Source organism: Macaca nemestrina, chromosome 10 (assembly GCF_043159975.1).
Source record: "Macaca nemestrina isolate mMacNem1 chromosome 10, mMacNem.hap1, whole genome shotgun sequence".
Taxonomy (NCBI): domain Eukaryota; kingdom Metazoa; phylum Chordata; class Mammalia; order Primates; family Cercopithecidae; genus Macaca; species Macaca nemestrina.
In genome coordinates, this window is record NC_092134.1 from 3,963,938 (window position 1) to 3,985,634 (window position 21,697).

At 48.9% G+C, this 21,697-nt stretch overlaps 1 protein-coding gene across 3 annotated transcripts in view; it reads left to right on the forward strand.

Annotated features, from left to right (window-relative positions):
* LOC105495413 (transmembrane protein 132D) overlaps positions 1-19,820 on the forward strand; it is an 830,003-nt gene extending 810,183 nt beyond the window's left edge. For all 3 annotated transcript variants that reach the window (XM_071070795.1, XM_071070796.1, XM_071070797.1), the window contains 4 exons: positions 5,030-5,235; positions 7,691-7,964; positions 11,147-11,338; positions 14,937-19,820. In XM_071070795.1, the coding sequence (XP_070926896.1) occupies positions 5,030-5,235; positions 7,691-7,964; positions 11,147-11,338; positions 14,937-16,121 (1,857 nt within the window). In that variant the 3' untranslated portion in view covers positions 16,122-19,820. The remainder of the gene's footprint in view (positions 1-5,029; positions 5,236-7,690; positions 7,965-11,146; positions 11,339-14,936) is intronic.
* Positions 19,821-21,697: the final 1,877 nt, after the last annotated feature.

The following is a 21,697-nucleotide window of genomic DNA, read 5'->3' on the forward strand; positions in this document are numbered from 1 at the left end:
TGACATTCTATTTTTGCCTAGGAGACACACAGGAATTTTCTTCCATCTCATAAAACAATGTGCTCTTTCTGAATTATCTTGGAAACACAGGCTCCCTCCCTTTCTGTTTTCTCCACTTTTGGGTGGAGACATGACTCGAGAGAAACATTTCTCTATTAGAAGAGTGGTGAGATAGACCATAAATAAAGCTGGTCAACTCTAGAGTCAAAAAGACACTGTGGGATAGGAAGGACTGGAACCCTCAACACCACTCTGCCCCATCAGGGCCAAGTCAGATTGGAGGCTCCATTTCACCAGTGTCCGAATTCTCAAGCGATACTAGAAATCTAAATTTCTAAGGTGAAATCATAAAAGTTTTGAATGTTGACTCAATTTTCTCCATTCTGCAACCGGTTTTATTGTCTTTTTTTTTTTCTTTTTGAGACAGGGTCTCACTCTGTCACCCAGGCTGGAGTGCAATGGCACCATCTTGGCTCACTGCAACTTCCACCTCCTGGGTTAAAGCAATTCTCCTGCCTCAGCCTTCCGAGTAGCTAGGACTACAGGTGCATGCCACCATGCCTGGCTATTTTTTTTAATATTTTTAGTAGAGACGGGGTTTTGCCATGTTGGCTAGGCTGGTCTCAAACTCCTGACCTCAGGTGATCCTTCCTCTTCGGCCTCCCAAAGTGCTGGGATTATAGGTGTGAGCCTGCGCCCAGCCCTTTTCTTTCTTTTGAGAAGTCAGCTCACCTATGAGGATTCAGTCTGAGTTAGAAATGAAGACTTAAGAGAGAACAAGCCTCCTATTAAAGACACCCTGGCCCCTGAAGCGAGGAGAACTGTGGCCAGGCCACAGAGGATTAGCCACCAGAGCTCGTGCCATTCAGCTTTTTAATCAGATTTAAGGACTTTTGCTGGTGGCAGATACTGAAGACACAAGCAGCTCCCACTCATAACCGGACCTGGGCCCATGTTTCTCCTCAGCACCACATGTCCCCCTCTAAGCTTAACCAGCAAGGCCCCCGTCAGGGAGGACACCCCGGTCAGGGAGGACACCCCGGTCAGGGAAGACGCCCCGGTCAGAGAGGATGCCCCGATCAGAGAGGACGCCCCGGTCAGAGAGGACACTCCGGTCACGGAGGACGCCCCGGTCAGAGAGGACACTCCGGTCAGAGAGGACACTCCGGTCAGGGAGGACGCCCCGGTCAGAGAGGACACCCCGGTCAGGGAGGACACCCCGGTCAGGGAGGACACCCCCATCAGAGAGGACACCCCAGTCAGGGAGGACGCCCCGGTCAGGGAAGACGCCCCGGTCAGGGAGGACACCCCGGTCAGGACACCCCGGTCAGGGAGGACACCCCGGTCAGGGAAGATACCCCGGTCAGGGAGGACACCCCGGTCAGGGAGGACACCCCGGTCAGGACACCCCGGTCAGGGAGGACACCCCGGTCAGGGAAGATACCCCGGTCAGGGAGGACACCCCGGTCAGGGAAGATACCCCGGTCAGGGAGGACACCCCGGTCAGGGAGGATGCCTTGGTCAGGGAGGACGCCCCGGTCAGAGAGGACGCCCGGGTCAGGGAGGACGCCCCGGTCAGGGAAGATGCCCCGGTCAGGGAGGACGCCCGGGTCAGGGAGGACGCCCCGGTCAGGGAAGACGCCCCGGTCAGAGAGGACGCCCGGGTCAGGGAGGACGCCCCGGTCAGGGAGGACGCTCCGGTCAGGGAGGACACCCCGGTCAGGGAAGATGCCCCAGTCAGGGAGGACACCCCGGTCAGGGAGGACGCCCCGCTCAGGACACCCCGGTCAGAGAGGACGCCCCGGTCAGGGAGAACGCCCCGGTGAGGGAAGACGCCCCGGTCAGGGAGGACGCTCCGGTCAGGGAAGACACCCCGGTCAGGGAGAACGCCCCGGTCAGGGAAGACACCCCGGTCGGGAGGACACCCCAGTCAGGGAGGATTATCCAGGGCTCTGGGGTGTGTCCTCCACTCCCTCCGGGAATTCGTTTTCTGCAGCTGTGATAACAAATCATCACACCACAAACCCAGCAGCTTTGTGAGACAATGGACACCCATGTATTCTCTTCCAGTTCTGAAGGTCGAAAGTCTGAAATCAGCTTCACTGGGCCGACATCAAGGTGTTGGTAGGGCTGCCCTCCCTCCGGAGGTTCTAGTGGGGAACATGCTTCCTTGCATTTTCCAGCCCCCAGAGCTGCCTCCTTCCTTCCTTGGTCTCTGCCTCCATCTTCCAGGGTCTTATTTCTGTGGTCACAGGACCTGCTTCTCCCACTGCAGTCAAATCTCTCCCTGCCTCCCTCTTATAAGCACAGTCAGCTCCATTTAGGGCCCACCCAAGTAATCTAGGATGCTCTCCCTATCTCAAGACCCTTAATTTAAATACTGGTAACAGCCAAGACATGGAAACAACCTAAGTGTCTCTCAGTGAATGAACGGATAAAGCAAATGTGGTGTCTCTACACGGTGGAATACTATTCAGCCTTAAAATAGAAGACAATCTTAGCATTTGCAACAACGTGGATGAACCTGGAGGACATGATGCTAAGTGAACTAGAACGGACACAGAAGGGCAGATCCTGCATGATATTGCTTATATGTGGGGAAAAGCCCAACTCATAGAAACAGAGTCGAATGGGGGTTTCCAAGAGCTGGGAAATGGGGGAAATGGAGAGAGGTTGGTCAAAGGACAGAAAGTTTCAGTTATGCTGGTGAATACATGATGGGGTCCTAATGTATAGCGTGACTACTCTAGTTAATAATACCGTATGGTAGACTTAGGATTTGCAAAGGCAGTGGGTCTTCCATGTTCTCACACTTACACACTATTGATGGGAATATAACATAGTATGGAAAATTAATTATGGAAAACAGTATGGAGAATTCTCAAGGAACTAAAATTCTCTACAGCAATCCCACTACCAGTATCTACCCAAAGGAAAAAAGATCAGTACATTGAGAAAACACCTGCACTCATAATTTAGACACACACTACATTTTCATAACATTTATATACAATGTACATAAATATATAATTCACATTTATATACAATGTATATAATACTATATATAAACATACTATATATTGTATATATACAGTAATTTTGTATATAATACAATTTTGTATTACATATTATATATTATATGTTGTGTATTATATTGTGTATATATAATACAATAAATATGCAATATACTATATATACAATATATGAATATACAATATATTTACATGGAAGAAAATATTTTTCAGTTATAAAGAAGAATGAAGTCACCTCTTTTGCAGCAACATGAATGGAACTAGAGGTCATTATTTTAAGTGAATCAACTCAAAAGCAGAAAGTCAAATACCACATGTTCTCACTTATAAGTGGGAGCTAAATACAGTGGACACATGGACAAGAGCGTGGAATAATAGACACTGGATGTTCAGAAGGGTTGGAGGCTAGAAGGGGTTGAGGAATGAGAAATTACTTAACGGGTACAGTGTACATTATTTGGGTGATGTTTACACTAGAAGCCTGGATTTCACCACTGTGCAATATATCCATGTGACAAAACTCCACGTGTACCCCCTAAATATATACAAATTTTAAGAAATATCTTACACACACACACACACACACACGTGACTATGTGAGGTGATGGATGTGTGAGCTAACTTGATTTGTATTTCACAGTATACATGTGTATCAGAACATCATGTGGTACACCCTAGATTGATGCAGTTTTGTCTGCCAAGTACTTATTTACCAATAAAGCTGGGAGGGGAAAAGATGCTTAATTTGGTCACACCCACAAAGTCCCTTTTGATGAGTAAGATAACGTTTACAGATTCCAAGGATGAGGATGTGGATATCTTTGGGAGCTATGATTTAGGCTCCCACACTCCCCCAAAGACACGTCCCAGTTCTTGTTTAGGATGAAAACTAAAGGACTCATTGCCTTCCCCCAGGAAAGCTAGGAGACAAGACAAGAGAACAAAGTCCTTCCATTGAACTTGGTTCTTCCCATCAGCGCTGGCATGGAGGAGCCACCTTGCACCAGGCAGAAGTTGAGAGCCTGGGCTCTGGGGCCAGACTCCCAGGGCTGAATCCTGGCTCTGCCCTTCCTGGCAGAGGAACATAGGCAGGCTCCCCCGCTCCCGGCTTCCTCATCTGGAATGTGAGAACGGCAGTGGTGCCGAGCGCTGTGGTTGTTCTGAGGATGAAACGAATCCACGTTTGGATTCCCTGAAAAGCGGAACCTGTGATGTGCCCTTCAGAGTAGGTGGTTTATTTGGGGAATGATCTCTGGATGCAGAACGAGGGAATGAGCAGCAAGACAGGACACATTTCGGAAAAGCAGCAGGAGGGGCATCACTGAGCTGGCGCGCCTGGTGAGCGGCTTCTGTGGAACCCCATGGAGCCCCTCTAGGGAACTCTGCAGAATCCCACCCCGTGCCTGCGGGGGAAAGTGGTCTGCGCATGCTCTGTTGAGGACGTTCGCAGGATCCACCCACGTGGGAGTGAAAAGAGTAAGAGCGGAAGAGGAGGGGCCAAGCAAGGTCGGCTTCCGGTGCAATACAGTCAGCTCCCTGAGCAGCTCTTAAGAATGAGCTGTGCTGTGTGTGGGTCCCTTCTTGAGGCAAACAGCCTGGGCTTCTCACCCTCCCAGGTAGTCACTGGGCAGCGAAGTGGGGTGAGCAGGACATAACTCCCAGGTAACTCTGAGGGACACAGCTCCACTCGCCTAAGGGCAGTCTGCTATGGAAGATGTGGCAGGAGCTGTCGGCAACACACACGCAGCCCCTGGGGAGGAGTCCACCAACCTAGCCACAGGGACCCCAGGAAGCCTGGGTACTCAGAGAGCACCTATCATAACAGCGTCTGCTATACTCAAAAGCAACAGCCAATATCTGCTTCATACTAGGACCTCCTCCCCATAGTAAGTGACCTACCTCTACCAGCCAGGGTGCTTCCCTTTCCTCCTCCTCAGGCCATGCAATGGGATGAAAGCTCACCTTCCCCTCCCCTTTTCTCTCTCACCTCTTCACAGGTTTCTGACAGATGTGACTACGTCTTTGTCAATGGGAAGGAAATGAAAGGCAAGGTGAACGTGATGGTGAACTTCACCTACCAGCACCTGAGCAGCCCCCTAGAGATGACGGTGTGGGTGCCCCGACTTCCGCTGCAGATAGAGGTCTCAGACACCGAGCTCAATCAGATCAAGGGCTGGCGAGTGCCCATCGTCTCCAGCAGGAGGTGGGTGTGCCCCTCAAACTCCATGACAGGCTAAGAAGTGTACAGGGTGGCAAATTCGGGCATGACTGGGTCTGAGGATGCAGATGGTACCCTAAGGACCAAGTCTTCCTCCACCGCTCAGCTTTGATTTGCTCTGTGTTGGCTTCATTCTCTATCAATCAGTGTTTTTTGGGAGGTTCCAGGCTTTCATCCTTTCTTCTCTGCAACTCCAGCAGGAAGTGCCTCCTCTCCTTCCCACTAGTTCCAGCAAAGTCCTGGATTTAAGTCTTATCCTCACTGGGATTTTGTGGCCTCCCTTATCTAGTTACTGTAGCCAAGGCCCTGGAACATACTGAGTAGCTAGACTCCCCTAACTAGAGCCAGAGGAGCTAGATGAAGAGGTGCACCAAGGCTGAATGAATGGACAGATTCTAGGAGGAGGGAAAATTGATGCTGGAAAGAAGGAGGCAGCAGATGTTCCCTGGAAGGACATCTGACAGGGTCAGCCTGACCTGAGCTGCCTCTCTGTGCTCCAGTCCAGAAGCTCTGAGCTCTCTGCCTTGGTGAAATGAGGTCTGAGGCTTGTCCACTGAGTGTCTGATACATTACTCCAATGGTGCTTGGTAGAGCCCCAGGAGTCTCCACCATCTACCATTGGGAACCACGTGAGTACCATGTAAAGACAGTGGTAGGAGCTCAGGCTCTTCACTCACAGACTTTGTCATCTCAGAGAAACCGTGTATAAGAATTCAGGTATAACGACATGTTGATTGCTAAAAGTATATGCGCTATGAGACAAGGAAATATGCCTGGAGTCTGTGTACTCGGCAGGGGGTGGAGAATTGGTGGTCATCTGAGGGATAACTTATATTCCCTCCCTTGCAAACTCATTCGTTTGGTCCCATGACCCCTGGGAGAGGGGATGCTTCAAGGACGAAGGCTGTGGGTCTCAGGGACAGTTGGGAGCTGGCTTCAGCAATGATTCTTTCTCAGTCGCTGGGGTTTCTGGTGTTGAGTTGAGGGCGTGGATTAGAGGGTGACGGGTGGTGCTGCAGAGGGAAGAAACTGTAGGGGAAGATTCACCAGAGACCTGGTTGAGTCTCACCGCAGTACGTCCCATACGCTGTCACAGCTGCCTGGTTCAGACATGGCAGCGGGGTGAGTGTGAGAGGGAACAGCTGCTGTTCTGATGGAGACCGAGACGGTGCCATGAAAGGGCCGACTGCACAGAAGGGACCAGATGTTGAGGGAGCAGCTGACATCTGTCTCCTTCCAAGCATCCTGGCCCTCTCTGCCTTTCTTATCACATTTGACCTCACCTTGGGTTACATATTCACCTGCTTTGTGTGCTGGGTTACAGAACCACACCATTCATCCCTGGCCTTGTCGTGTTAGCTCTATCCATTCTGCCTAACATAGTGGCTTATCCCAAAGCTTAGTGGGTTAAAAATTATCCCCAAAGTTAATGTGGCTTACAAGAACAACATGCCGGCCAGGCACGGTGACTCAGGCCTGTAAGTCCCAGCACTTTGAGAGGCCGAGGCAGGCGGATGGCTTAAGCCCAGGAGTTTGAGACCAGCCTGGGCAACATAGCGAGACCACCTCTCTACAAAAAATTTTAAAAATTAGCTGGGCATGGTGGCTTGCACCATAGTCCAAGCTATTCAGGAGGCTGGAGTGGAAGGATTGCTTGAGTCCAGGAGTTCAAGGCTGCAGTGAGCTGAAATTGCACCACTGCACTCCAGCCTGGATGACAGAGCAAGACCCTATCTCAAAAAGAGAAAGAACAGCATGTTTATTGAACAGTTTCCGTGGATCTGGAATCCAGGCATGGCTGAGCTGGGTCTTCTGAGCAGGGGCTCTTGCAGGCTGCAGCCCAGGTGTCAGTGGGCCTGGGGTCCCGTCTCAAGGCTCATGTGGGGAAGGATCTACGTGCAGGCTCACTCGCGCGGGTGCTGGCTGGTCTCATTTCCTCGCTGGTGCTGGCCAGAGTTCACTCTCAGTTTCTAGCTGGCTGGAAATCTCTACAGCTTGGCTCACAGCATGCAGCTCGCTTCATCAGAGTGAGCAAGTGCAAAGAACCAAGGAAAGAAAACACAAGCAAGACAGAAGTCACAGGCTTTTCAAGTCTAGCCAAGAAAGTGACCATCCAATCACTTTTGCCCTAACTTTTTCATTGGACGAAAGAAACTAGGTCCAGCCCACACTCAAGGGGAGAGGTTTACACAAAGTAGACACCAGGAGGTGGGGGCCACTGGGAACACCTTACATTCTGCTGGCTGCACTGGCCTTGCTGATGGGACTGGTCATGCCAGAGCAGTAGTTAGTATGTCAGGTTCACCTCTGCATGTCTGGATGTAAACTCCTTGAAGTCTCATGGTCTCCTTACCTCTGCAGCCCCCACCAGGCTCCACACACAGCCCCTTACAGAGAACCAACAAGTAACTGTCTGCAAACTGTACTGCCTCTTTCACAGGCCTGCTGGGGACAGTGAGGAAGAGGAAGACGATGAGCGGAGGGGCCGCGGCTGCACCCTGCAGTACCAGCATGCCATGGTGCGGGTCCTGACGCAGTTTGTGGCTGAGGCGGCCGGCCCTGGGGGACACCTGGCCCACCTGCTGGGCTCAGACTGGCAAGTGGACATCACAGAGCTGATAAATGACTTCATGCAGGTGGAGGAGCCCAGGATCGCCAAGCTGCAAGGTGGACAGATCCTGATGGGACAGGAACTTGGGATGACCACCATTCAGGTAAAAAAATAAAAATCCCCAAAGCAAGATCTGTCTGTCTTCCCACCTCTGCTCCGCCCAGAGGAGAAACCAGCTGTTTGTCATTGCTGGGCATCGTATCTATTTTTAGGATGGCTAAATTCAAGGAAATTGTCAAGTAAACAATACAAGTGATGTTGGCTGGGTGCAGTGGCTCACGCTCGTAATCCCAGCACTTTGGGAGGCCGAGGCGGGCAGATCACCTGAGCTCAGTAGTTTGAGATTAGCCTGGGTAACATGGCAAAACCCCATCTCTACCAAAAATACAAAAATTTACCCGAGTGTGGTGGTGCGTGCCTGTGGTCCCAGCTCCTGGAGGCTGAGGTGGGAGGATTGCTTGGGCCTGGGAAGCAGAGGTTGCAGTGAGCTGAGATCGTGCCACTGCACTCCAACCTGGGTGATGAAACGAGATCCCGTCTCAAACAAAACCACAATACAAGTCATGTAATGATGTGATGAGAATCTCGAAATTCCTCCCATATTACTTCTAGGTGAGAAACTCTGGGCTGACTCCCACGGTGGGTCATGCTTGAAACACACTATTTTGCCCAAGCCGTGGTGGGCATTACTATCTTGGTAAAGAAGCTTTTGAGGTGAGCTCCTGTGATCTGAATCACAGGCACGGCCAGCAACTTCCTGCTGAGCCACTTTCCGCCGCCGAGCGTGGTCACCTAAACCTTCCCATGGCTTCAGGATATTGTGGCCGCCTCTACCGAGTCACAGCCGGCAGCCTGATGAGAACCTGAATAACTCAGACATGTGCTGAAGGAAGGAACGAAGTTATTATGCCTCCATTTGTCTCGTGGGCCCCTTCTGCTGGGGAGCGGGTGATGGAGAGGACCAGCCACAACACTCAGGTTTTGAAACAAACACTTTTACAAAACAGTGTTCTGGGAGGCTTGTAAGGGTTTGGTCATTTACCTCCCAGCTGAGAACAAAGCAGGAGTTTGTTTTCTTTCTGTATACATGTAAGGGGTGCAAGTGCAGTTTTGTTACCTGGACATACTGCGTGTCTGCCTTGTTAGCGTAGCCATCACCCAAATAGTGTACATCGTAGCCAAAGGAAAAGTATATTCCCCAGCAGCTGCCCCCTCTGCAGGCAACGCGATTGTCTTATCAGGCAATCTGTGAGGCTTCGAAAACAGCTGTGCGTGAGGAATCATCATAACTGAGACTAGATTGGATCATGGAAGATTTAAAACATATCCATTCTAGAAAATTGGCTGGTATATCTAAAAACTTCATTTTATCCAAGGAGGAAAATAAATGGGTTTGGGCTGTAGACCAGGAGTCACACGCTCTAATGATCTCTAAAAGCTGAGAAGCTACCGTCAGTGAGGAGAGTAGGCTGGGTGTGTGCTGAAAGACAGCAGCTGATTTTCCTCTGAGTGTTAGAGAGACAACAGGGAGTGGTGGCGCCTGTGGAAAAGGGGCAAGCTCTTACAGCCAAAAGCTGCCAAGAAGAAATGCAAGTCCACTGCGGCCATATGTTCCAATTTTCTAGAAAAGCTGGAAGTCTATGTTTTTATATGAAATCTTCCAGCTCTCTAAATGATGATCATTAATTCTACCTTAAAATATGACTTATGTCAGACAAAACATATCTGCCTCATAGATGAGAGCTTGCAACCTCCATAATTGACTAAGAAGTTGAAAGACCTGAATCCCTATCATAAATCTATAGGCTAAACTGAAACTGATGTCCAGAAACTCACAGTGAGATGAGAATTTGGTATTATCTTCCCTTAAGTGACAATTGAAGTGCAAAGGGGAAAAGACATACCGTTCTGAAATCAGGTGTCAGGGAAGAGGAAGTGGGCCAGCTTCGCACACGTTAAACGTGAACATTATTTTGGTGAGGCATCTACTCCTGCGAGCCCTTGGTTCTTTTTTTCTTTTTTCTCACTGCGTCCTCCTGAGTCATAAATTCACTAGTCCACTTTCTTCTGGGGACGCATCTCTCCTGCTCGCTGCCATTTAAATTGTCCCAGTCGGACCGGAAAGTGAAGGTGGTGTTCGGATAGAAGTATGGAGCTTTGATTCCTGGTCTTAAAGGGTCCTAGGAAAACTGCTGTCTTGACATACATCATAAATATCACCAAAAACTTGAAAAGAGAGAGAGGTCGAGAAAGCAGGAGAACAGAGAATGAAGCCCTTCCCTTCCAGAAGGTTGCGTTACACCGGGCCGCGAGGCATCTGAGACAGCTCTTTATCGTTGGGACGAAGGGTGAGAGGAGGAAGAGGTGATTCCACAGACGTTCCTCAAAAGCAGGATTAATCCCAGCACTTTGGGAGGCCGAGGCAGGTGGATCACGAAGTCAGGAGATAGAGACCATCCTGGCTAACACGGTGAAACCCTGTCTCTACTAAAAATAAAAAAACAAAAAAATTTAAAAAAATTTTAAAAAAAGCAGGATTTCCTGTCCAGGGTCTAAACTGCACATAAGCCTCATTTTCCAGGTCATTCCAGGTGTCCACAGGAGAAATGAGGCTTTGGGTTGTTGGCGTCAGGCATAGACACTCAGAACCTACGTTTATCAGAATATGCCCGACGATATTCCACATCATCAGGCATCATACGCTGTGTTTCCCAAAGTGTACAGTGTGGCCTCCAGTGACACACATGATTGAGATGGACCAGCAGGATCCACCTTCCAGTTGCACATTGGTTTTCGTGTGCAAGAGAGAAAGCCGTCAATATGTAACCAGTACACCCAACCCATTGTTCGCTGGTGATAGAAAGGCTTTTGAAAAAACAAATTTTAGTAAAATAAATACTTTTAAACAAAATACACACTAAAGAGTAAAGAGACGATCTGTGATGTAGAAAAATCATAAAGTTAATAGTCGAATGAAAATGTCAGTTCTTCCTGTCCAGGATGGAGCATGGTGGGAAATGGAGCTGATGTGTGGAGTGTGGGGAGGGGCCAAGCCCTGCCTGCCAACTACTTGACACCACCTTGCTTTACGCAAAAAATCCTTTCATTTTCTCAAGCAAAATATGTGATTTTGAAGGCGGTGTGAGTGGGAAAGACCTGTTCTCATTCTTTCTGGCTCACACGTTGCCCTGTCACTGCCTGAACACCTGGCACTTCCTCCTGCAACTGGAGGCAGTGCCTGGACCACAGAAAGCCTTTCCTTGTCATGTCGCTTCCGCCCTCCAGATCCTGTCTCCTCTGTCAGACACCATCCTCGCTGAAAAGACCATCACCGTGCTGGACGAGAAGGTGACCATCACAGACCTCGGGGTGCAGCTGGTGACAGGGCTGTCGCTCTCCTTGCAGCTCAGCCCAGGAAGCAACAGAGCCATCTTTGCCACTGCAGTGGCTCAGGAACTTCTGCAGAGGCCAAAACAGGTATGGAGGAGGGTTTGAGACACACTTCAGCAGGGGTCCCACACCAAGTGGATCACACACCAGGCAGGCACCACGCCAGGCGGGTCCCATGCCAGGCAGGTGGCACAATAGAGTGGGATCACATATCAGGTGTTTCTCCGTCTGCAAAGGGCTCTTATGAAGCAGGTGACTGCTCTGCCTCATGTTTCCCAGCTCCCTCATGCAGAGATGAAAAAAATAAATACAAATATACATAAGGATTGCAACATGTAAAAATGAGAAGCCACTAAGGGGCAGGAGCCCTGGAGGAAAGGCCCGCCCCTCATCCACCACAGTGCAGGTGCATGCAGGTGGTCACCTGTGCTCTCCACATCCTTCCTGCTTCCATGAGGGCATAAGGGCACGTGCAGGCTCAGAGCAGGTGCACAGCCTGCTGCCAAGGTCCTGATGGAGCAGAGCGTGACAGACCTGCTGAGTGGGGAGCCTGTGGCGGGACATCGCTTCCAGACCATTCATTGTTCAGCTCAAGGCAGAAACAGAGAATTCATGGGGATGTCAGTCACAATTTTCTTTTACTTTATTTGGAACCAGTGTGAGCTAATAGACTGTGTTGTGTGTTTCTGTGTGTTGTATGTGTGTATTGCATGTGTCTATGTATGTGTTGTGTGTGTGCATATGTATACATGTGTTGTGTCTATATATGTGTTGTGTACATATGTTTTTGCTTTGTGTGTCTATGTGTATGCATATGTGTGTCTTGTGTCCGTATTTTGTGTTGCTTGTTGTGTGTTGCATGTGTGCTTGTGTTATATAGGCACCTGTATGCATGTATATGTGTTGTGAATATATTGTGTGTTGTATGTATGCATTACATGTATCTATGTATGTCGTGTGTATACATATATGTGTGTGCTGTGGGTCTATGTATGTGTGTCATGTATGTATGTTTTTGCTTTATGCGTGTGTGTATATGCATGTCTGTCTTGTGTCAGTATTTTGTGTATGTATGTTTGTGTTGTATAGGCACCTGTGTACATGTATATGTGTATGTGTTGTGAATGTATTGTGTGTTGTATGTGTGTGGTGCATGTGTTTGTATGTGGATACAATGGCTTACAAAGGGGACTGTTATAGGGGACCTTTGAAAGTAGTATGTTCTCCCTCATTAGAGGTAGATAAACATTATTTCTTAGAACATAGGAATTTGGGTGAAGCTCGCTTAACAACAAAACATGGTGGTTGCAGGTCATTAGTTCTTTGTGCCCCATGAAAAGGGATCATCTTCATGTGGGCAGCTGGAATCCCTCCAGCCCAAATGGGCTATTGTTCTGACTGCTTCCCTTCTGGATCCAGAGCCTTTTCTGCACACTCTCCCTCAGCAGGATGAGCTACCAGGCCTGCCCTGCCTTCGTGCACCAGCAGCGGCTGTGACCATGTTCAGAGGAGGCAGGAGTGCCACACTGGACTTGCCAAGAGGCACAAAGCGCCTTCCCACTTTCCCAGCCTGCACCTGTCATGTAATGCTCCCCTCTCAGGCATGAGCTAATCTCCTAGTCCTTATACTACAGTCTTTGTTTGCAGAGTTTTGGATTAGAAAACACTTGAAAGTGGATGATCCCAATAATAGAATTGAATTTTTGGGCAAAACCTCCTTTTCTCAAGGAAGAATGCCAGCCGAGAGGCAAGTTACAGATGGCAATGAAGAAATAACCTGAGGCTTTTCACTGTCTTTGTGGGTGATAACATCAGCTGACCACCAGCTAGGCGTTAAGGAAGGGATAAGATGCAGCTAGAAGAAGGCCAGAAAGCTAATCCGTTCCTGACATGCAGAGCTAAACATGCTACCCTGAGATTTGCTCCATAGGTGGTTTGCAGGGCTCTCACTCCCTGCCTGCAACTTGGCTCTGACAGTGGTAGTTTCAAGAACTCCGTTGTGCATTTGAATACTCTGCTCAGATTTCGTGGCAGATTGAGAGAACCTGGTAAGTCAGTGTCATGTCCAGTAGCTTTTGCACTGTGCCTTGGCAAGGTTCTCCACTTAGCAGGGAGTCCAAGCCAATGTCTAACAGCGTAAGTATTTCTTGGCTGAGCTGAAGGAAGGAGCAGAGGCCACCAGCCACATTTGAGGAGCCTTTCTTCTTACTTCCAACGACTAAATAACAACTGTGTAAAATTACTTCTGTCATGGTCAGAGGCCAGTAGGTTGTAAGAGAAAAAAGTCCACCCAAGGAAAAGCTTAAATAACAAAGGATGTGTTATGAGGATTGGAGGGATCTCACAGAACCCAGCTGCAAGACCTTGGAGGAAAGGGAAGGTCAACACTCTCATGCCCACTCTCTCTCTCTCACCTGTGTTTTTACTTTGGTCTAACTCATTATTGTCTTCCTATGGATAAATGCCATGCCCAAACATTTGCTTACACGTAGTCCATCAGAGGGCTTCATTCCCAATTTTATATGAGCCCCCACTACACAGCTTCTCAACCTGACTTTGCCAGTCTTGTCTTTCTGGTTTCAAGTTTGAGACAGAAAGAGAAAGAGAAGAGAGAGACAGAGGGTGAGAGTCATGCTGGCTGGCTCAGCGTTGCTGAGATTGATGGCTCTAATGGCAGCAGCTGTCTCGTTCCAATCAGCTGTTGCTGTGGCCCAGCGGGCAGGGTCAGGGGCCGCCTAGTGCTGTTCATCATCTCGGGCTTGGAGCGGAGCAGGTTCTCCGAGAGGGAGGGAGGAGGGAGGAAGCAATGGATCTGCCGCTGCGCTGTCAAGCATAATGACATCTTCACCAAAATTAAAGGCTGGCATGAAATTGGAGGTTATCTCCAATGATCTGCCCGGTCAAACTATTTGCAAAGAAAGTTGGTCTAAATCAACAGAGTGAAAACAGCAAGAGACTGAGAGGTGCACAAACCCCGGCTCTGGCTGCTTTTTGGTCTTCCAGTTTCCTCCAGTTGGGCTGGGTGAAGAAAGAGACGAAGACTCTCCAATCAAGATGCTTTCCCTCTCCTGCTGTCAGGCCTAACTACTCCCTTCAAGCCAAGACTATGTCCTGAGGTCAGGACAGATCTACTCCTGCAGACTCAGAAAAGGCAGGGCTGGCCAAACCACAGCCTGCAGCCCTGCAGTGGGATCTCATCTAGATCAGACGCTTTTATCTGTGTTGCCAGTAATCAGTGGAGACTCAGTATTACAACTTATAAATAATGTAATAAATATTTTTCATTTGAATGCGTAACACTTGTAAATGATTCCACTCACCAGTAATTTCCTTTGTCGTGCAATTTATTATTGTTCAGAAGTCGATTCTGAACAGCCCAAGGGCCCATCTTCCTTTTAACACCTACGGGAGGAAAAAAAAAAAAAAAGCAAAATCTTCTTATGGATTGTTTAATACCGACCCTCTTTTGTCATTTCGTTGTTTTATTTTGCTTTTTTTGCATCTCTGTGAGAATTCGTTTTCTTTTATACTCTTGGTACTTCTTATTGCTTATTTCTACACTGTTTCAAAGGCTTGTCTTTGTTCTCGTAGCAATATTTTTCCATAGTGTGTCTACTTTACTAAGACTTGGGGCTCAATGAGCCTTTTGGCCCATTTTAATTAACTTACATATTTTTCTCAATAGGAAGCAGCCATCAGTTGCTGGGTCCAGTTCAGTGATGGCTCAGTCACACCCTTGGATATTTATGATGGGAAAGACTTCTCCTTGATGGCCACATCTTTGGATGAGAAGGTGGTCTCCATCCACCAAGACCCCAAATTCAAGTGGCCCATCATTGCTGCAGAAACCGAAGGACAAGGCGCCCTGGTCAAGGTGGAAATGGTTATTAGTGAATCCTGCCAGAAATCCAAGCGGAAGAGTGTGTTAGCTGTTGGAACAGCAAACATCAAAGTTAAATTTGGCCAAAATGATGCTAACCCCAACACCAGTGACAGCAGACACACAGGGGCAGGGGTTCACCTGGAAAACAATGTCAGTGACAGAAGGCCCAAAAAACCCTTGCAGGAATGGGGGAGTCAGGAAGGACAGTACTATGGCAGTTCTTCCATGGGACTCATGGAGGGACGGGGCACCACGACAGACAGGTCCATCCTGCAGAAGAAGAAAGGCCAGGAAAACCTTTTCGATAACGACAGCCACTTGCAGACTGTCCCCAGTGACCTCACCAGCTTCCCAGCCCAGGTGGACCTCCCCAGAAGCAATGCAGAAATGGATGGGAATGACCTTATGCAGGCATCCAAAGGGCTGAGCGACTTAGAAATTGGGATGTATGCTTTGTTGGGTGTCTTCTGTTTGGCCATTTTGGTCTTCTTGATAAATTGTGTGACCTTTGCTTTAAAATACAGACACAAACAGGTTCCCTTCGAGGAGCAGGAAGGGATGAGTCACTCTCATGACTGGGTTGGGTTAAGCAACCGGACAGAGCTGTTGGAGAATCACATCAACTTTGCCTCCTCACAAGATGAGCAAATCACTGCCATTGACAGGGGCATGGATTTCGAGGAAAGTAAATATCTCCTCAGCACAAACTCCCAAAAAAGCATCAATGGGCAGCTGTTCAAACCTTTAGGACCCATCATCATCGATGGGAAAGACCAGAAAAGTGATCCCCCAACATCCCCTACCTCAAAAAGGAAAAGGGTGAAATTTACCACCTTCACCGCCGTCTCCTCTGACGACGAGTACCCCACCAGGAACTCCATCGTGATGAGTAGCGAGGATGACATTAAGTGGGTCTGCCAGGATCTGGACCCTGGGGACTGCAAAGAGCTGCACAACTACATGGAGAGATTACATGAAAATGTGTAAGCCAGACACGCAGACATTGGTTCTCACTCACCTTTCAGCCTTTAATTCCAGGATGTGTAGCAACGGTGCCCCCGGAAGAGAAACAAAGCAACAGGACAAAATAAGGATGACGCTGTCCATGGAGCCTCAGCCAGTGACCCCGGTTCAGCAGCGAGGCCTGGAGTCCGCATCGACGCACACATTCCAGAGTACAGTGTCTTGCTTAAGAGGTTTATCATGCATGGCAAGATTTTTCAGACTTGAAACAAAAACGAGTTTGGAATCACTGAGCATCTGAGTTTCCAGGAAAGAACAGCCTCTCTCTCTCTCTCTCTCGAATCAAAGCAATTTGGATATTGTAAAATCCACATGGCTCCAATATTCGATATTGCAGACTACGGGAGAAAAGCGCAACTCAGGTGGAGCATCCATGGATCAATGGGAGGAAGCTGTCCTCGAAACCGGAGCAGCACATCTCGCTGTGAGCGAGATCACGGGCGGTCCAGTGCCGCCGTCCGCTGGGGGAGGCATGACTGGGAGTCATTGTCTCTCAAAGGCTGGGCCAGAGCTGGCTCAGATCATGGGCAGGCCAAGGCAGTGGCTGACAAGGACTGAAAGGGAACATGTGGGCTAACAGGCCACAAATACCTTTGTAACTACATGCCAAGGACAAATACACGGACACAAATCCTCTGAGCCCTTCAGGGCACTTCTTTATTTGTAAACTAAGGATACTGGGCATAGAATTTGAATCAGGTTCAAAGAACCAGGCTCTTTTGATTCCTATCAAGTTCACAATGTATCCATTTCTATTCCTCCACTGCATTGCCACCCTCCCCAGAGCAGCTGGTCACCCGTGGGTGGGGGAGGGAGAGGGCAGTTTCTAGTGTTAGCTGAGTCTTTTTTCTCCCTCTGGGTTTTGTGTCAACTCCCAAGTGACATTCTATAAAGAAGCTCCCCCCCACAGACCTGGGCGTATGTCCCACGCTGTCCGTCTTTGAAGAGGCTGGTCTCTGGGCATGGGCGGTACTCACAGTGAATTCCACCCCAGGGGATAGACACTCCCTTGCTTTTCTAGAAAGAAAACAGGGCCACTTGGGACGGGTCTTTCACTGTTCATGGCAGATCTCCTGTCCAAGAATGTGCCCTCGAGGCTGTTGAGACAAATCTGGGTGCCTGTGTGGAATGTGCAGGACGTGTGGAGTTGGGGGGTTCTGGGTGTGAATGCGGTGGGTCCAGCAGGAAGCCTGGCCTCGCACACACCGGACAGCACAGAAGCCTTCTTCACCTTGGAGGTGTGAAGGGATGAGGGGCGTCTGCGTGTGGTGGAGATGCAGGTCTGCAAGCACTTGGTCCTGCAGTCAGCCCCAAAAGGTTTCGCATTGCTTGAGATCAGCATGACTCAGGATATCCCTGAATCCCCTCACTTATGGAGCCTATGAAGATGGGGAGGAGACATCAGCGAATTCCTGCCCCATATCACGCTCACTCCAAGGTAGAGAATGGTGTGTTGGGTGCCAGCCAGATAGGATCCTGAGAAAGATGGTAGGGGGCAGCGGGTGGAGGGCAGAAGAGGCCGTGCTGTTGAATCCATTCCATTTTTCACTCTTTGTCATTTTCTTTCTCTCTGCTCTTTCGATGTCTGTTTTCCAGTCTGTTTGTGTGTCTCTATCTCTCTCCTCCTTTGAACCTATCTCCCTGCTTCCTCTCTGTCTCTAATTTTGAGTGTGTGTCTTTACGCCTTCTCCCTCTCCATAGAATTGAATTCTCTTTAGATCATGTGTGTGTAAATTTCACCAGTTTACCCTTCCAACCTTAGCCCTCTCCCCTGCAACTGTGGTGCTATCAGTTTGCTCTTGAGACTGGGGTTTCTGCAGCCAGTAAGTCACCTGCTCTTGTCCGCAAGCTTACCTACCTTGTTTGGTTGGGTGATTAAGCTGTCACCCCTTTTGATGAGAACCCTTTGCTTTCAGTAATGTCCTCATATTTCTTTCCATTCTTACCTGTGTCATGTTCTGTTGAGTACTGCAGCCACTGCCCGCTCCCAAATCCATCTACGTGTAGAATGTACTGTAGATTGTAAGAATGTAATATATATTTATAAACTTACTGACTGTAAATATAAAGTTTGCATTCAGTGGCTTTATGGCTGTCCTTTGTCCTTCTCCATGCTGACCCCCTCCAAGGGGCTTGCATCAATCGCAAATGGCTCTGCAAAAGCTGTGGCTCTAAATCAAATGCAGATTTAAGGATCCCAGTACAATCCAATTACACCCTTACATCGTGTAGTGCTGCTCTCTGCATCGAGGGGATGTTGACACATGATGACAAAGTGCATTGTGTACTAAGTGTCTCTCCTTCAGGACCTGAAAGGATTTGCAAATAAATCACACGTGCAGTCCTCTCCTAAAAGCCTACTGACTGATAGTGGTAAGTGGAAACTGTGGCAGGCAAGCATGTATTCCAGCCTTCTTTTGGGCTGGAGTGAGGAAAATTTTCCGTCCTTCCTTTGGGTCTTGAGTGTACATACACACAATAACTCTGGGCTGGGTTAAAAAGTTGATTGTAGATTCCTTTATCAACTGCAGCCCCAAGACAATTCTACATAACAAGGAGTTGCATGGAATCCTTATATTCATGCAAACAATAGCAAGTGATAGATCAATCTTTTACTCAGCCAGTATTTACTGAGCAGCTACTCTGTACCAGGAATAGCTGCGAGCACTAGAGACAGAGTCATACATACAGCAAACACACATGCACTTTCAAAAACCTTACTTACATCTATTTGGGTGGGGGGAATAAACAGCACACAAAATAATTTCAGATAGTCTGGGGTTTTTGTTTTTGAGACAGGGTCTTGCTCTGTCTTGTCGCCCAGGCTGGAGTGCAGTGGCACAATCTCAGCTCACTACAACCTCTGCCTCCTAAGCACTGAAGTGATCCTCCCACCTCAGCCTCCCGAGTAGCTGGGACTACAGGCACATGCCACCACACTCAGTGAACTTTTGTAATTTTTGTAGCTATTGGGGGTCTTGCTGTGTTGCCCAGGCTGATCTTGAACTCCTGGGCTCAAGCAATCCTCCCACCTCGGCCTCCCAAAGTGCTGGGATTACAGGTGTAAGCCACGGAACCCAGCCAGTCATAAGTTTTGTAAAAGACAATGAAACTGGTTGCAGAATGGAGAAAATTGAGGCAACATTCAAAACTTTGATAATTTCACCTTAGAAATCTAGATTTCTAGCATCGCTTGAGAATTCAGACACTGGCAAAATGGAGCTGCCAATCTGACTTGGCCCCAGTGGGGCAGAGTGGCACTGAGGTTCGAGTCCTCTCCACCCATGATGTCTTATGGACCCAGAGTTGACCAACTCCATTTATGCTCCATCTCACCACTCTTCTAATAGGTGTTTCTCCCAAGTTACGGCTCTACCCAAAAGTGGGGGAAACAGAGAGGGAAGGAGCCATGTGTTTTCAAGATCATTCAGAAAGAGCTCATTGCTTTATGAAAGGGAAGAAAATTCCTGTGTGTCTCCTAGGCAAATATAGAATGTCATTGTCCACAGAACACAACTGAAGATGCCATTACGATGCAAACCGTCATGCGATCTGTGTGCCCAGAATCCAAGAAAGAACTGATAGGAAAATCTGAACTGAAATGTCCACGAGGTGTCTTTTCGAGTGTGAATAAATAAGTGATGCGGGGTGGTTTCTCTCGCACCTGGCTGGTTCGCTCTCTGACGCCACCTGCGGGGCCCCTGGAGGCACTGAGTTTCCCAAACTCCCAAGGAAGATGGTGCTGGAAGCTGGAGGGCTGCCGGCCTCATCAGCATCTCTGTGGGGGTCTGTCCCTCGCGGCTTCTCGGTTCCCTCCCTGGACTGCGGCTACAGGTACTTTACCATAACTAAGTACCACAAACTGGGCAGCTTAAATAACAAATGTATTGCCTCACTTTTCTGGAAGCTTGAAGTCTGAGCTCAGTGTGTAGGCAGAGCTGGTTGCCTCAGAGGGTTTCTGGGGGAACTCCTGCAGGTCCCTCCCAGCTCCTGCAGTTGCTGGCATCCTTAGTAGTCCTTGGCTTATAGAAGCATCAGTCTACTCTCTGCCTTCAGCTTCATGTGACAGACTCCCTGTGTGTGTGTCCATGTCCAAATGTCCTCCTTTTTGTGAGCCGGGGATCTCACTTTGCTACCCAGGCTGGAGTACAGTTGTGTGATCAACTCTCACTGCTGCCTCAACCTCCTGGGCTCAAGCAGTCCTCCCACCCTAGCCTCTCAAGTAGCTGGGACTACAGACACACACCACCACACCTAGCTATTTTTTTTTAATTTTTTGTAAATATGGAGTCTCACTATGTTGCCCAGGTTGGTCTCAAACTCCTGGCCTCAAGCAATCATCCTGCCTTGGTCTCCCAAAGTGCTGGGATTACAGGATAAGCCACCATGCCCAGCTCCAAATTTCCCCAAGGAAACTAGAGCCCACTGTACTCCCACATGACCTCATCTCAGCTAATTACATCTGCAGTGACCCTATTTCCAAACAAAGTCATCTTCTGATACTGGGCATTAGGACTTCCACTATGAATTTGGGGTGGGGGAGACACAGTTCAATCCATAACACCAACCACTGGTCCTAAGGTCCTAGGCAGCTAAGCTTGTGCACAAGCCGAGGGCAGCCAGTTGTGACGGCCCTGGCACTGGGTTGGTGGGGCCCACTGGCCTTCCAGGAATGTGTCTTACCCCTCAGAGCCTCGCCCTACCCTCGGTTTCACACCCGTTTTACAAATGAGTCTCTGCTAAGGACACCCTGGGAGTGTAAGTAAACAATTTATCTTTTTCTTCTGGGAAAGCTCAGAACTGTGAATTAATTACCCAATTGGCACTTCCCAAGGTGCAGTCATTAGCTCCTTGCCACCCTTTGTTTTGCCCTTGCAGCAGCAAATGATGCTCTGGCAGGAAGATGGGTGAGCCCAGGGTGTCCCCCAGTGGAGACTGGCATCCTCTGAGCCGGTGATTACTGTGGATGACTGCTCCGGCGGGTGGAGAGGGGAGGCAGAGGTGAGAAGTGCTACAGGCCAGAGGCCCAATGCAAGCGTGACTTGGATCGGCGGAATCTCTGCCTGGCCAACAGGTCCTTCTTCTCAAGCACACTGTGACACGCCTTCCCCACATCTGACCCCAAACGATATGTGTATATAGGAAAACATGCTGATCTGTTCATCAGAAAGTCAGAGATAGGAGAATGCAGGGTCTGTCCTTAGCACAAAGGCTACCTGTGTTGTGGGAGATATATTGGTTTCCTGGGGCCATCATAACAAATCACATAACAAAGCAAACAGGGCTGCTCACAGCAACCAGAATTTATTCTCCAAAGTCCATAGTCACGATGTTGGCAGAGGTGGTTCCTTCCAGGTGTTATGAGGTCAAATCAGCCCCATGCCTCCTCTTCCGGCTTTGGGCGGCTCATGGCAATCTGGGGTCTCCTGGCTGGTGCACACATCACTCTAGTCCCTGCCTCTGTCATCACATGACCCTATCTCCCTATGAGTCTTTGCGTCCAAGTTTTCTTCTCTTAAGCAATTCAGTCGCTGGATTTT